Genomic DNA, 17500 nt, shown 5'->3' on the forward strand with positions numbered 1-17500 from the left:
TAAAAAGGGTGATGTATCAACCAGAAAGTACTCATGAATATGTGGAAGCTAGGAGTGGAAAAAAAACTATAAAGAACTGGAAGATTTTTTTTCCTTAACAGCATTTTAAGAAGAGGAGAAGCACCAACTTCCTGAGGAAAGTGGTGGTGGCTGTAACACCTCAACAGGGTAAAGAATGATCAAGACCAGCTTCATACAGGCCCATTTCATTCCTAAACCATGATTATAAATTGTTTATGTCTATAATGGCTAAAAGAATGGCAAAGGTGATGCCAAAATTGATAGACATGGACCAATGTGGTTTTGTGGAGGGAAGGCAAACATTTGACAGCATTAACAGAACACTAATGATCATTAGGGAAACTAAATATAAGAAAACACCATTGTTATTGGTGGATCATGATGCAAATAAAACATTTAACAGAGTAAGCTCGGAGCTTATGAGCATGGCAATGGAAACATTTTCCTTCACTGATAAAATTATAAGGTTGAGTAGGAGGGTATATGGGGTACTTGAGCTGAAAATTAAAGTGGTTGTGTTCCTCTCTGATAATCTATGTTTGAGCAGAGGAACTAGGCAGGGGTATCCTCTTTCTCCTTTGTTATTTGCACTATATTTAGAACCACTGGAAAATAAAATAAGAGGCTCAGAAATTCAAGGATATAATTGGTATGGAAGTCAAGAAAAGATGGCTCTATTTGCAGATGATATTATTTTATATCAGATAAAGCCAGTAAAGAACATTTCAGTGTTGTGGAACATTCTGAGGCAGTTACAAATATTTTTAGGATATAAAATTAATGAAGCTAAACAATGCCAGTAGCTGTAAATTATATACCCACACATTAATTGTTTCAGCAGTATCCATATTTGTGGGGTCACAATAAAATGAAGTACTTAGGAGTATGGATTAAAAAGGATTCTAGTGTAGCAGCTAAGGATATGTGGGAAGAGACTCAACAAAAGATAATACAAAAACTGGGAAATTGGAAGCTCTGTTATATGGATACGGATAGCAGGATACAAGTATTGTTTTTAGTCTCTTTAGTTTTATACACAGGTCAGGCATATTTTTATTGGCAGGGGAGAAGTTGTGTATGGCAATTAATAAAGAGCTGAAGGATTTTAACTGGCAGGGGAAGACAGCCAGAGTTAAGTGGGATAAGATGATTCTTCAAATTGAATGAGGCAGTTTGGGATTACCTGATTTGAAGGGGTATTTCAGAGGTACACAGTCAAGGCTCCTATACATAGCACAAGCAGAAACCTATAATTCAAAGTGGAAAGGGATGGTGATGATGAAACAGGAGGAAGCTCAAGAAACAAGGAGAGGCTGTGATTTTGGATACATATCCTTAAGGAGAATAACAGTAATCATACAGAATATTCTATTCATAAAGTAGCAGAAAATATTCCTAGAACTAAGCCAACCCAGGAATGGAGAAATGAGATTCTGCCAATAGGGACAACTCCAATTAGAGATACAAACAATAGGCAAGAGGGAGTTGGAATTTATTGGAGAAAAGTGCTAAAAGAACCAAGGATTGGGTAGCAAATAATTAGAGAGGGAACAGTAATAGAATGGGAAGAGGCCAAGAATTGTATTTGGACTGTAGGACAGAGATTGCCTTCCCTATCAAGGACTGATATCAGAATATAGGCAAAGAGAAGGAAACATGGGGATCCTAAGTGAAAGACCAAAACAGGTAGAGGTTTTAGTAGAATCTAGAACAGAAGCTGCTGTTAAACAAGGAATAATTACTACAGCATGTAAAATATTGCATAATAACTGTAAGAATCAATCAGCAGAGGTTAGAAATGATTGAGAAGAGACACTGGATAAGCAATTCACAAAGAAACAATGGAGGATATATGTATGTCTCTGAAATATGCAACAAAGTCTAGAAGATTTAGGATTTTTCTTGTAAATGTTTACATAGTTTTATACCCCAAGTAAACTCCAAATAATTTTTCCTCAGGTAGACAGCAAATGTTGGAGGTGTGGTGAAGAAGAACACATTAATAGGGAACATATTTTCTGGAAATGTAATGATTTTGCAGACTTTAGCTCATTCACTCCAATGGAGCTCAGGAAGTTTGCTCGTTCATTGGGCGGAGCCTAAGCCTTTTGACAGAATCAAATTATGTCCTCGTATTTTAAACATATATTCATATTTCTGGAACCATAGGGGTTATGAAAGAAATATAAATGGCAAACTCTTCAGGACAAACCATTTTTATAGCGGTAGTAGTCTTTAGGTTCTAGGGCTTAAACCAAATTTTATAAGTCACAGTAAACACAATTTTTTTTGTTGTTTGTCTTTCGGCTTTTTCCCAGTAAGGGGTTGCCACAGCAGAACTCTGGTCCGCTAATGATTGGCAGTAGATTTTTTACAAAACGCCAAGGTGCTAGCTCGACGCCCAACCTTCAACGAAGGCACCCATTTACGCACGCATGTCTTTCGAACGCTACCCAACCGTGGAGAGGACATGCAGACTCCACACAGACGGCACTCCCAAGCCAAGCTGAGAATCGAACGAGACAACCTCTTGATGTGAGGTAACAATGCTACCACCATACCACTGTGGCAGTTAAGTCACAGTAAACATAACTATTACAATTGTAATATTTTGTAAACAACTTACAATATCTCAGCAGCCACTCAAGTTACACACATATTGTCAGCAACATCTTATTCATCTAGCTGAGAGCTTTCATATGAGGCTAAGGAGTTCTGTCTGTGTTACTTGGTGGTTGAGATATTTACAAAAATGTGAAAATTATATCTATATAAATTAATATCATAAAAAATAGCAGTTATATTTAATTATCTGCACTAGACAGATGTCAAACATTAATGCAGTTGAGTTTACCATCGTGTAAGCTTTAAGACTAAATCTTTTAAAACCTTGTATATAGCATGGTTCTGGAATTATTAATACAAATATGAACAAGCAATATTTGCCAACTAGAGGCATCAGTAGGAATTAACTGCAGATGCATCTGGAAGCGTCACTTGGATATAATAAGTTAGAGATTCCCTGAAGACTGCTCTGTCAGAGATACTGGGTGAACAAATTGCTGTAACTAAGAATTTATTTTTTTGAGTTATGATACAGAATCAGAATTGCCTAGACATAGTAAGGCCTTGCTGCATCTAATTATGGTGGTTGCCAAAAAAAATGCAATTACTACAAAATGGAAATCAAAGTCTGGACCAACTTTACTACAAGTAGTGAATATAGTAACAGAGCTTAAACAACTGGAATTGAGATAATCAGAAAAGAGTAGGATCAAATTACATAGGAATTGTGGGAACAATTTATGCAGAAGAGGAATGAGGTTTACAATAAGGTAGGATTTGAATAGGCTATGTAACGTTTGACTGACAATGACTGGATAAATTATAAGTGATGTATAGTGTTTTCAACTACAATTATGCACTGTGGTTTGTTTTCATTTATATAAATGTATGACTGCCTGTGTCATATGTGATAATTTAATAAAAATATTTCTTGTTTTAAAAAAAGTTTAGTATGATAGTAAGGAAAATTATGAATATGTGTGAATATATCTGTATATCTATATATTTGTACATTTGTATATATGTAAATCTGTTGTAAATATGAGTTCTTTTTTGTATATAAATGCAAGACCCCTACTCTTTTTCATTCATGCTCTGGGATCTTTTATATTCATCATCCCAAGCAGATGGGGCCTCAGTTTAACATCTCTTCTGAAAGATGATACACTCAGGAGTGCAGCATCCCCCTTATGTTGTCCTGCAGTGTCAGAATTGATCTACCTGATAGGGGAATTGGATCCACAACCTTCTGTAGCAACAGCAAGTTTGTCACCTGTTTCACCACTTGTATAGTTACCGAGACTAACATTTCCAGTATGGACTTAGGTTTGCTTTCACTTTCAATCACATACAACATAGCCGCTGTTTTAGGTCCTTACTGTATGCAAAATCATATTGCTTCCCTATGAGTTGCACAGGGTTACTCTGAATGTGGAAATTAAGCCATGCACTATTTTATGCTACATATTTCATTAGCAGGATGCATGACTTTCATCGCTTTCTTTGCTGTTTGAATGTCTATTTTTTAGCCCATATTTAGCTGGATGATGGGTAACAGATGTGAGATGCTTGATACTTTTTTGATTTGGCAAGGCATTGAATTATTTTCAGGTAAAGAATGGTTAACTATCACTACAAAAATCTTTCTTTATGCACCACTTTTTTCTCAGTGGTATCTTTAGCACTCAAATAGCTATTTCAGAGGAGGGGAGATCCATGCAAATAACCTATTGTTAGTTGGGAAGTACAACTGTAGCAATTAAAAGCAGTGAATCCATGAATAATGCTAAGAAACAGTAGGAATGTTCTGCCATGGTGCTGATAGCTACTTCTAAGGTGTGTGTGTGTGTGTGTGTGTGTGTGTGTGTGTGTGTGTGTGTGTGTGTGTGTGTGTGTGTGTGTGTGTGTGTGTGTGTGTGTGTGTGGCTTTTATGTCCAAGACCCTGTGCACCGGAAAATAATGCAGTGTCTTCTGTCAGGAGGTACATGCAAGACAATACATAAACCAGCTGCCTCCCCCCAGGATAAGTGGGCTAACCTAATTTGCTTACTCTCATCCCTGTGTGACTTTTTTGCCACAAATCAAGCCTGAGTCATTTGACACTCTCTGAGAGAACAATCCCCATACTCCACAGAGCCAACTTTATAGATGACAGGTGTTGTACTTGTTACTGAGGCTGGAAGGAAAATATTTTGCATTTCTCTACCTGGCTGCTTGCATGTAAGGCCCTCTTTAATAATAACACCTCAGTGAAACTGAACAAGGCATTATAAGTTAACTTGATCTTAAAGTATCTTCCAGTTTACCTGAGAGCATTTTTCAAAGTGCTGAGATGTTACTCACGCACCACTTAATCTATAGCAATATACAAACCATGAGTTAAATTCTATTTCACAAAGCTGATTTTAACTACTGCGAAAGCTTACACAGTTCTCTGTCCAAACTGAAAATTTTGAAACTGATACATACGTACTACAAAATATCTGTAGATATACAGAAAATTCTTTCATGATGATATTAATGTCATTTCACTCATGGCAATAAATCGACAGTGAAATGTAAAATCTGTTATTGCAGTTATTAGAAGGCTGGATGTGATGTGGATGTTTCAAATGCACACAAATAAAAACAAATAAAAAAACAAGAGAGCAAGTTCTGCCAAGTTTTGATCATACACTCATAAAATGCATCACTTTCAGTATCAATGCCATGCTAAATGCTACTCAATGTGCAAACTATCAAATCCATAATACATTAATGTCAGTTTTGGTTCTTTTCTACATTATAAAAAAAAGTAAAGAAAACTTGTATGTATCTAACAGATTATGCATGTTTGGTATGAAATGCTACTGAATGGCCTATGTGCAAGCTTTACCTGTAGATGCACTGAAATATCATCACGTTTATAAAAATAAATATATTCAGACAACAGCTCTTCAGGCAAAAGGTTTACCTTATTAAGCTTGTTCTGAAGTGGGAACTGGACCAACAGGAAAGGGTCCAAAAGAATATCTGATGTCTTTCTCTTGAAGAAGCTTGAATGCTTGAAAAAAGTAGGTGAAAACTGTAAAACTCTGGCTCATCAGCATTTGGGCAAGTTGACATTATATGTATTATAACCTTCTAAACATGTTAGTGAATAAATAGATAAATTACATTTTTACAACACTCTGACATCAGATGCTTAAGGTAGCATTCAGTATAGTGTAGCTGATACCTAAATGAAAAACAGCTGTTACATCCTGCACATTTGTAATTGTATCCCTACACAAACACACACACACACACACACACACACACACACACACACACACACACACACACACACACACACACACACACACACACATCCTACATATAGTTATATCCGTGTGTGTATGTGTTTGTATCTGCCTATTTGTGTACATGTATCTATTTCAGAATAAAACATACAGATTATCTTACAAGCACCTCTGAAGGCCAGGTGACACACTACAAAAATATCCAGTATCAATAAGCATGAACAGAGTTGTAAATGGACTTTCATCCCCCAAACTCAGCAATGCGGAGCTTACTAACATATCAGACCTACTGAAAGTGGAAGACAAAATAGCTACAAAACTATAGCAAGCTGCTTGTTACAAATATAATAAGCACTATGACACAATTAAATCAGCAAACACTGAGTGTGTTAGTCATTAATAAAAATGCAGAATCAGCATTTCGTTATGAAACAGCTATACAAAACAATGCCAATACTTCCCTCCAACACCATCAGCACCTGCCCTCCTTGCCACATCATGTTTATGGTATGGCCCTTGAAATGGAATAACAGCAAGTAAACACTATAATTAGATAATCGCACTTTCATAAATATATATATCTAAATGGGAACTGTACAGTCTGTCAATATCTGACACATGAGCAAACAAATTTATAAAAGCATATACACTCCCTCAAGTTTCTGTGACCCACTAAGATATTTTATTAAGTAACAAAGTGCATGGAAGCCTTCCCATAAATATGGGGACTTGCACTAATGTAATTCGGGCCACTTAGTTATTTTTTATTAATGAGGTTTGAAAGAATGGTCTGCATATTAAAAGAAAACTCCAGTCACTGTACCTTATCATAACTATTTCAAACATATATGTATATATATATATATATATATATATATATATATATATATATATATATATATATATATCTATATCTATATGGGTCTACTTGAGTTGACCGAGACGCCACTTCGTCGACACGCAGAAGACCAAGACCAAACCATCGAAAATGAAGGTGATCGACAAGGTGAAATCCCGACATGGGGAACGTGTGAGCACGATTCGGTAAGTGTGCGATAGTGAAGGATTTAGGGTTAGAGAGCGGACAGGTAAGTGTGTGATAGTGAGGTATTTAGGGTTAGGGTGCGGGAAAGGTGTGTGTATGATAGTGTTGGACTTAGGGTTCGGGTAAGGTAAGTATGTGATAGTGACTGAGTGTAGTTTAGGGGCAGGTTAAGTGAGTTAGGGTTAGGGTGCGGGTAGGGTGAGTGTGCAATAGTGACGGGCTTTATGTTTTAGGGTGGGTTAAGTGAGTTAGGGTTAGGGTGCAGGTAGGGTAAGTGTGCGATAGTGATGGACTTTAGGTTTAGGGGTGGGTTAAGTGAGTTAGGGTTAGGGTGTGGGTAGGGTAAGTGTGCGGTAGTGTCGGACCTTAGGGTTAGGGTTTGGGTTAAGGTTAGTGGATATGTTACTTTGTGTAATGTGTAGTTTACGTTTTGTGTGTCGGTGTAATGATGTTCGGTTTTGTGAGATGTCGGTATTGTGTGTTTTCGGTTGTTTGGTCTCGGTGTTTTGCATGTTGGCGAACTGGCGTTTCGGTCAACTAAAGTAGACCCATATATATATATATATATATATGCATACATATGTAAAAAGAGTTTTCTGTTAAGCAAGTGCTTGAAATATCATCCAAATGACTCAAAAATTAACTTTTGGAACTTCTCCTGTATTTGGTTGCATGAGATCTCTGTAGGGATGGCACGATCCATGCATCCTTGTAGGTGCTCATAGAGTGCATTTGTAAAGGATTCTGCATCTTGGGCAGTGTTATCTTTTAGCGTGAGGGCTGTGAAATTTACTACCTCTGTCTTAAGTAAGGTGAAGTTTGCTTTAGAAAAGTTTTTCACTGTGGTTTCCTTGGTTGGGGGTGGTGGTGGAGTGTGGACATCCAGAGTGATTAGTTTATGGTCTGATCTAACCAGTGACAGGTTGACCTCCGGTGCAGAACACCTGTCGCCCATGTTGGTGATGACCAGGTCCAATATGTTTTCACCTCTGGTAGGGGAGTTTACCTGCTGATCCAGATCATTTGAGTTGATAAATTCCAGGAAGCGCTGAGCATGGCAGTTTGTACTCAAATAGCTTTCCCAGTTAATGGTAGGGTAAATGAAACCACCCAATATCAGGGTGTTCGGTAGGACCTTCATGTTTTCCCGTGTCTCCAGAAAGGCAGAGTGGTGGTCCTGGGACATGGAGGGTGATCTGTAGCAGGCCACAATTTGCATTACAGATTTGCCTGATGTTAGTTGCACATGGATGATCTCAGAGGTATCATGCTGCGCCACTAACCTGGAGGTGTAGGTATGTTTGATAGATATGGATACACCACCTCCTTTTATGTTTTGGTCCGTATTCTGTGGCTGAAATGTGTGGTATGAGTTGTAGTCCAGTAGTGCTGGAGTGTTCTCTGGAGCCTTGTACCAGGTTTCAGTTGCTGCACAGATGTCGACATTCTCCATATTGAGGAGTGCTTTGAGCACATGCATTTTGAGATTTAAACTCCTGGCGTTGAGTAGTATAACTCTCATTTTTTTATTTGTACTATTTATGGAGGTGAGTTTGACTTTTGAGCCTTGCCTAAAAAAGGCACTATGGGGGCAGCAAGAGCCTTGGCCAATATTCGAAAGCCTAATGGTGACAGGTGCAAGCCATCTCTTGCAAAGCAACGCGGCTTGTCGAGCATGTCGTCCCAGGCTGACAGACACTGGATCCCCTTTGAATGACACCAGAAGCTTAGCCAATCATTGAAATTGATATTTTTTTCTTTATACTGAGCTTTCATTCTTGGTGAGGGCAGGATGCTACTCAGGGTCAGGGTCGTACCCGCCTGGGCTACATGATCAGAGAGCTCTTCCATGTCTCTTTTCATGTAGTCCAGGGAGGTACGTCTCAGGTCATTCACACCAACGTGAACAATGACCGAGTCATATTTGTACTTGTTCTGGAGTGACCTGAGTGCTAGTGTTATGTGGCGAATTCTGGCTCCTGACAGGCAGCTAACAGTAACCCTCTCCTTGTCCAGCCTAGTGAGTGAGACGTCAGTGTGCCTGACTATAGAGTCACCTATTACTAGTGTGTTAGGTATGTTATTTCACCTTAAGGGCTGTGATTGTGTGGCACATTGATTTTGTGTTTTATGTATTGTCTGGTTTGTGACGGGAGGCGCAGGTTTTTTGGGTGTCTGCTTTGGAGCTCTCACATGCTTTTTCAGGTTTTTATTTAGAGCTTCCAAGTATGATTTAGTGTATTTAAGTGCATTTTTTGCCAGTGCTGGTTTAGTAGGTCTATGTGAGGCAGGAGGTGTGGTGCAAGTGTTAACCTTATACTCATGACTGTCTGTTCCAGTCTTGGGTGGAGAGACCTTAGACTCCAGTTTGGCTGTATAATTGCATCTCTCGCATATGTTAGTGTTTTGTGGTAGGGGGAGAGGGTTGTCTGTACACATGAGGCAGTTGTATCATTGCCTCAGGATACCCAGGTTCACCAGCTGAACTGCACAATATACCTGAATTTGCCCTTTGGTCATGCCTGAATAGTAGGGTGAGCTGCTTAGTCACTTGGTTGGTGAGGGGGTGGATAAAGAGCCTTGCCCTGCTGTGGTATATTAGTGCTTGATATTAGGTCTGAACAAGTACTGGACTGTAGGATGCTTTTTGAGTGCTTAGGTTGAGAGACCAGTTTCAAGGGAAAAACTGAAGAGGACACTTAGTGGAGACGGGAATAATTTAACTGTAGCTATCCGGAGCTGCCCGGCGCGCAAAACTGTGCAAACACATTTTTTAAACTGCTAACTTCTGGGCTGGAACCACTCCTCCAGGGACAGTTGGCTGCTTAAAGTTCCCCTCTCTCACAGGTGAACAGAGAAACTTCCCTCTATCCAAGTAAGGTATGGGCAACTCAGAAACTTGTAACACAGCCCTGAATTCAGCACTAGCCTGAAAGCTGGACTATACTAGCTTAGAAGGGTGGGGAACAAGCAATGTTTTTTTTTTGGTTTTTGTTTTTTTGGAAAGATAAGGCAAAAAGAATAAAATGTACACTTAAAACAGCTTTAAATGACTACAAGCAATCAGAAAAAGGCTATTGTACTTTAGTGTGTAGCCTACAACAGTTAAACAAATTATTTAAACAAAAAATGACTTTTTAAAAGGGCAGGCAGTCAAATAAGTACAATATGTGAAAAAAACAACCTTATAAATCACAGTAAACACTGGAAAATCAGCGTTTAGGCAGAAAACAGTTAAGTACAGCAAGAAAATACAGAAAACTGATACTTAATCACTCCAAAGACTCTCTTTTAAGTTAGAAGGCTTGTATCAGTTTAAGGCTTTCTAGTGCTTTCCAGTAGGTTAGTTACAAGAACGATGGGAAACAAGCGCAGATGAGGTCTTTTAAACCAGAAAGTTGAAAGAGATGGGCAGCTTCCCAAATGATCAATAAACTACATTTCCTGGGCAAAAAACACTCCTCTTGTGGTAGACAGGCTACCTAGTACTTACCACTACCACTGACAAGCTAGAAGGCTCCACTCCAACACAAAGGCTTGGCGGGCTCAGAAGCTTACAAACAGTCCTGGATACAGCAAATCTGTACCTGGACTAGACTAGTTACGGGAAAGGTGGGGATCAAGCATAAACATGGGCTTTAAAACCAGAAAGTTGAGAGAGATGTAAAAACTGCCCAAATGGCCAATAAACTACAATTTATGGGCCAGAACCACTCCTCTTGTGGTAGATAGGCTACCTAGTGCTTACCACTCCCACTGATAAGTGAGAAGGCTTCCTTCCAAAACAAAAAGGCTTACAGGGCTCAGAAGCTTATTAACAGTCCTAGCTACAGCAACTCTGTATCTGGACTAGGCTAGTTACAGAAAAGGTGGGAAACAAGTGCAAGTGTGGCTTTTAAACCAGAAAGTTGAAAGAGATGATAAAAACTGCCCAAACGGCCAGTGGCTACAATTTCTGGGCCAGGAACCACTCCTCTTGTGGTAGATATTCTACCTAATGCTTACAACTCCCACTGATAAGCTTGAAGGCTTCCCTCCAATACAGAAAGGCTTGGGAGGCTCAGACACTTACCAACACACCCGGATATAGCAAGTCTGTATCTGGACTAGACTAGTTACAGGGAAGGTAGGAAACTAGCGTAAATTCATCTTTTAAACCAGAAAGTTGAAAGAGATGGGGAAAAACACTGCTCAAATGGCCAATAAGGTACAAGTTCTGGGACAGGAACCACTCCTCTTGTGATAGATAGGCTACTTAGTGCTTACCACTCCAACTGATAAGCTAGAAGGCTTCCCTCCAACACAGAAAGGCTTGGAGGACTCAGAAGCTTACGAACAAACCTGGATACAGCTTTGTATCTAGACTAGGCTAGTTACAAGAAAGGTGGGAAACAAGCGCAAGTGCAGCTTTCAAACCAGAAAGTTGAAAGAGATGGAAGAAAACTGCCCAAAACGGCCAATAGCTACAATTTCTGGGCCAGGGACCACTCCTCTTGTGGTAGATAGGCTACCTAATGCTTACCACTCCCACTGATAAGCTGGAAGGCTTGGGGGTTCAGAAGCTTACAGAGAGTCCTGGATAGAGCAAACCTGTACCTGGACTAGACTAGTAACAGGAAAGGCAAGAAACAAGTGTAAACACAAGCTTTTAAATCAGAAGGTTGAAAGAGATGGAAAAGCTTCCCAAATGGCCAAAAACTATAATTTCTGGGCCAGAAACCTCTCCTCCTGTGGTAGATAGGCTACCTAGTGTTTACCACTTACACTGATAAGCTAGAAGGCTTCCCTTCAACACTGAAAGGCTTGGGGGGCTCAGAAGCTTACATACTGTTCTGGTGGACTAGACTAGTTACAGGAAAGGCAGAAAACAAGCTTAGAAATTGTATTTATTTATTTATTTTACAGAAAAGCAGTTAAACAGCAGTATATACAATTCAAATGTAGTGCAGGCTAGCACAAATGTGTAGCAATATTACAGCAAATACAGTTTAATTAAATGCAATTAAATTAACAAATGACTAAAAAACAAGTGCAGAAGACATTAAATTAGAAGGCTACTAACAAGCAGTAATGAGTGCAGAGTAAGAGTGACTGAACAGATATCATGCAGAACAACAACTAAGACAGTTACAGTAAGAACAGCTGAATAAAGTGTGTATATATATATATATATATATATATATATATATATTTTTTTTTTCATGTATATAAATGTCAAATTGCTTATGTCATGTGTGAAAATTTAATAAAGATGTTTGTTGGCAAAAAAGTAATTGGGGACAGTAGCTGCAGTAGGTACTGCCAGCGGGCTAGCAAAATGTAGATTGTTTTTTAATTTACTGTCATAATGGTTTACATTTATGGTACAGGAATACATCTCAGCTATCCCTGATTTTGCATAATGTCTCTTATTTTACATCATATATTTGTGACTTACCTATCATAATCAGATTTTTCACGATAAAGCACTGAAGATTGCAGTAAATCATCCAAATGTTATTTTTTGTTTCATTTACTGTTACTACAGATACATTTGGGGTGGAATGAATACCTCTCAACTATCACTGATTTTGCAAAATGTCCATGATTTTATCTCATATTTCTAAGATGTGCCTCTTATATTTTTATTTATTTTTTGATAGCTCATTGAGGATTAGAGTTAGTTAGTGATGCCAGACCTTAGTAATTCTACTTATTTTTGTTCAGGAAAATTCATCTTTATGCAAAACATGTTGCTTTATTAATCTACTTTTTGTTTTATTAAGTGAATTAGTATAATATTTCAAATGTTCCCTGAGTGTCTTTGTTCCTCCAGTGTGTTTTACTTGTCCCTGATTATTGAACAAAGAAGTTGTTGGCTCTTGGGTTCTTCTAGAGTTATCCAAGTAGTGTCTGTTAATAAATATTGCAGTATTTATTTTTTTCTTGATTTTAGACCATAGTGCTTAATTCTTGAACAAAGAAATTGATAGCTATTGTTGGGCATTCTGTAGCTTCATAACAGTTATAAGGCTTTTGAGACTGCATTCACCTTACAAATCCTACTGTTAAGCTGTAACCCCTTCTTAGGTAAGGAAAACAGGTCAGCTCAGGAACAAATTTATGGGAACCCACCCAACCATCTGAGATAGATTTGAATGATGCTAGGGTATCAACTGAATGATGCTAGGTGTTCAATTTGTTTAACTTTGCAGAGGAAGTCTGCTCTAGAGATGAACTGGGCACAAGGTAACAAATCTGTCCATCCATCAAGTTTTATTTATCTGTTGGTGAAGATTTAGATCTCTTATTAATGGAGCTATTTTATTTTTGGGATGCAATAACCAAAGAGGATAGGACCCATAATGGATTTGAATGCATGCCAAAGATCTCCCTGTAAGAGCCTATTTGACACAGATTAAAGGGGCAGCACTTTGATCCTTTTCTGGAAGCTTTGGTAACTCATACTCTGAGATTCAGCAAGCAGCCATGCAGGAATAAGTTATTCCTGCACGGCAGGGACCGTTCCTGTTTAGCTCAGCAGCACGCCATGCATATGTATGAAGGCACACTGCCATGGTCTAAAACAGACATTGTTCCATGTATGAGTGCAGGGTGTGTGTGTGAGAGCAGAGCTCTCACAATATACATGCCTCATGCACTCCAGAATTACCTTTCGGCAATTTAAAATGAGCAAGAATGCTCATAATACCCCCAACCCATCAGGATAACAAGTCTGGTCAAAGCCATAAGGGACAATTGTCACTACCAAGACAAATGTCAGAATAACAGCTGTAGAATAAGCACATAGAGCACACCTCCCAACCCATCAGAGTAAAGAATGTGGACAAAGCCAAAAGGGACAATCATCCCACAAAGCAGAAACCTGATACAATAACAGGTTCAGCATTAGCAGGGATATTCCGAAGGGTACAAATAAAATAACACACCAAATAATTATTTTTTTATAAATGCAATAAAGTTTAAGCATAGCTGCACGGGTGTGCCCATTGCTCAGCTACGCTTAGTCCAGCTTAAACAGCACAAAAAGTTAAATAGCAAGAGACATCCAACATAAGCAGTATTTCAATAGTGTAGAGGTTAGAGCGTATGCTTTGCAAACAGCCATTCCCAGTTCAATACTCACTATAACCAATTTGCATTTTTCATGTGAAAGTAGTACATAAACATTTATTTTTATAATTAGCTACTAAATAACATATATTTGTTAACCAGAGCACTGTATTAGTTCCAGATGTGAGGTGTCAGTTTAATAAAGTTGTGAAATCCCATATAAACACAAGTGCCCCATACAGTATAGTCGCTCATGAATGAATGGGGGATGTCAGGGACAGTAAACAAATTTATAATATGTAATGAATGATGAATCAATGCCATACCGCAGATAGTCTATAAAATGAAAAATAAGCAATGCTAAGCATTGCACAGCTCTGCTTACCAGGTGTAAGCATTGTGTAAATATGACTGCTAAGCAATAAGTAGCCTAGCTAAGTGGATGTGCCCATTGGTACCTGTCCCTTTAAGCACTGCCAACCTTAGCTAAGCAGGTTTGCCCATAGCGTAGCTTAGCTCAGCATATTCAAAATCATTCAATCACAGCAAACGGCAGGAAAATGATGTATTTAAACCCCCACAGGTGGGAATACAGCTCATAACTGGTTGCAGCTTCCCACTGTAGGCAGTATGGCAGGATTTGGTGAGGGCATGCACTTCCATGTGCAGTGCTGGGGCATACAGGAGTCCAAAATCATGGTAGGACTCCTGGTACAATGCCATGATGAGAGCCTGCCACAGGGCCAGTACCAAGACTCCCAGTATAAAGCAGAAGCCTGGGACCGTCTCACCTATAATCTCACCAGTGCCACTGGTATCCCTCGGACTGATGAGCAGGTCTGGCATGACTATGCTGACTTGAAGTGGAGAAATAGGGAGCTCTTGGATGAGTGGGTCCAAGAAGCAAGGCAGAGGGGTGATGTCCCAGCAGTGTGTAAGTACTCATATCAATAACTGTTTACTAATGTCCAGCCTGTGAATATGATGGATAGGCATGCCTAAATATTTCTCCATTCCCCTTATAGCTGCAGCTGAGCGGGCTGTGCATCAGGAAGCCCATGCTAGTATGTTGCAAAGGCTGCGTCGTAAGGCTGGTGAGTAAAAATTCTGCTTGTAGTAATCATATCAAATATATATAAAGTAGTAGAAAGTCACCTGGCAGTATAAAAACTGCATATTGGTTGTACTGAATAAACCAGACAATATGACAGAAATAGTCCCATATAGGTCATACTTACATAAAACTGTAACTGCCTGGCAATAAAGCTCTAAACCCTGGACTGGTAGTATTTACTCTAGTATGTAGCATTCAGTAACATCTGATATCAGAATAGTACTGTTGTGTCAACCACTGTTTCTCACACTGTGCTACATAAAAATATGTCTAGGAATGTCTGTATAAGACTATTGTAATTACAAGGTCAGATTGTACAACCAAGAGAGACTTAGACAGAAAACACCAAAAGAATAGACAGCAATATCCAAATAGCACACTCTGCTGAAACTTAAATGGGTGTATTTTTAGCAGACATAGCCATGGTTCGAATCCTGGGAGTGGAAGTAAGCTGCATGCATAATCATACCTCTCAACTGTACAGATTCTTTCAGAATGTCCAGATAATTGGCTCATATTTTTTGCCTGTTCCTCTGTCCCCCTGGCAAATCAGTGGGATGATCTCAGAATTGTAGTCACTAAATAATGACATGCATTTGATTTTCAGACCTTAAAATATTCAGAAAATATATATTAAAATAAATCCTGTCACTCTAGCAACTCTCTAAGTTTATGAGAGCAATATTCAAAATATGTCCCTATTTGTACCCCCATGTTGTCAAGCTTTGTCCAGAGTGTGTGCATTAAGAGACTGAGAGGTATGTGCCATAATATTAACTCAGAATCTGGGAATATGTGTAGAAACAGTCAGGTAGTGTTAACAAATGTTCCTTCCACAGGTCTACCAGGTAAGAGATGTATAATTTAGCTATAAGACAGTTGAAGTATGCACTGTGTACAAACATACCACTGCCCTAACCATGGCCATTGGGTATTGTAATAATACCTGTACATTAATGATTAGAGCAATGATCATTAAAGTTGTGCGTACTACAAGGTATATACATTGTTAATTGACATCTCTCTCTCCCACCATACCTGCAACAATAATCTAAATACACAAATCAATGGGTATGTTTACACCAAACCTACTGCCGGAACATATGTCCATTGTTCAATAAATATTGAAATGTGTTGCTATTAATGTTCCTTGTTTTAATGCTATCATTGGTGGCCTGTTGCTAGCAATGTAACCTGCATGCCATTGTAATGGCCACTGTGGTTCCATGTATGAATGTGTTCTGTTTGCTATGCAACTGTTCCAAATCTGGTGTTTTGGGGTAATGGGAATATCTATGCATGCTGTTATAACTAATCATGGATTGTGTTGACTATTACTAACCCACATATGTTTTAAAACTGCAACAGCATAGCATGTTTGGGAAGGCCATTCCAAGTGGACCCACTTCTCCCACCTCATCTGGCCATGGCACAAGTCCCCAGCACATCTGGGACTCACCCCAGGACCTCCTTATCCACTGGTCCTGCACCAACTTCATGTGGAACTGCCTCAGGGGATGAGGCTCATCCCCATGTGGGAGCAGGCATGGACAGGATCCTGTCACCCAAAGTCAGGTCTGGGAATTGGTGTGTAGCAAACTCCGAAGGGAGTTTGAAGATCTGCTACACCAGCTTGAGGGCCATATGGTGCATTTAGAGGGTCGGCCTGCCCCTCCTGCTCAGCCCCCAGTACAGCCACCTTCGGGGGTGTAAAGTTGCAGTGGTGACTGCTCATGGGTGGGGACCTCAGTCCCACAGTTTCCATTTGGGGGCTCAAGGGCTTCCAATTTTGAAACACCCCTCCGCATCCAAGGTGTTTACCCCACAAATGTGTCATATTCTGCCCCTGTATGCTGTCTTGTCTGTCTAGTCTGTCTTCCTACCCAACCTACCTCCCCAAATATACCTATTATCCTTCCTCAACATCCCACTTTCACCTTAAAAAAAATAAAAAGGCAATCTGTTCTCCCCCCAAAAAAATTCTGCCCCATACATAGCTATCCATTTTGCAGACATTTCCACTGGACATATGTAATCTGGTCTAACTGGGTTCGCAAAACATTATTGTTGTCCTCACCCCTCTCTCAGGGGTTTGAGTGTCCAAATCTACCTCCAAATTCAGTATATATGAACAGCTGTTTCTGTAGAAGAAATATACAGCTACTGACCTTCGATACACCTGTCCTGTGCATGCCTAGCTACTTTCCCTATTGTCTTTCCCCTCTGTGTGCCCCCTTTTTCACCACTTTCCTATCACCCCTTTTTTCTTTTCTTTCAAAGAAATTAGCATGGGGTAAGTGAAAGTAAGCACTTTTAAGCAGTAGTAAGTGGGATTAAGCCTGTTTGAGAGGCATTAAGCAATGCCTACACAGATTAAGCACTTTCAGGCTAACTGTCTGTAAGCTTATTTAACCGGATGT

General features: G+C 39.3%; 1 protein-coding gene across 2 annotated transcripts in view; it reads right to left on the bottom strand.

The window, feature by feature from the left end:
- The window catches only part of NMBR (neuromedin B receptor), a 1115605-nt gene that overhangs the window by 199109 nt on the left and 898996 nt on the right, over nt 1-17500 (bottom strand). Inside the window, exon 3 of one of the 2 annotated variants that reach the window (XM_044058231.1) lies at nt 5541-5630. The exons of the other annotated variant lie outside the window; for it this stretch is intronic. Within the exon in view, the coding sequence (XP_043914166.1) occupies nt 5541-5630 (90 nt within the window). The remainder of the gene's footprint in view (nt 1-5540; nt 5631-17500) is intronic. 2 annotated transcript variants of the gene reach the window in all.

This window comes from Protopterus annectens, chromosome 1.part0 (assembly GCF_019279795.1).
Source record: "Protopterus annectens isolate FY-2018-M chromosome 1.part0, PAN1.0, whole genome shotgun sequence".
In the NCBI taxonomy this organism is placed as follows: domain Eukaryota; kingdom Metazoa; phylum Chordata; order Ceratodontiformes; family Protopteridae; genus Protopterus; species Protopterus annectens.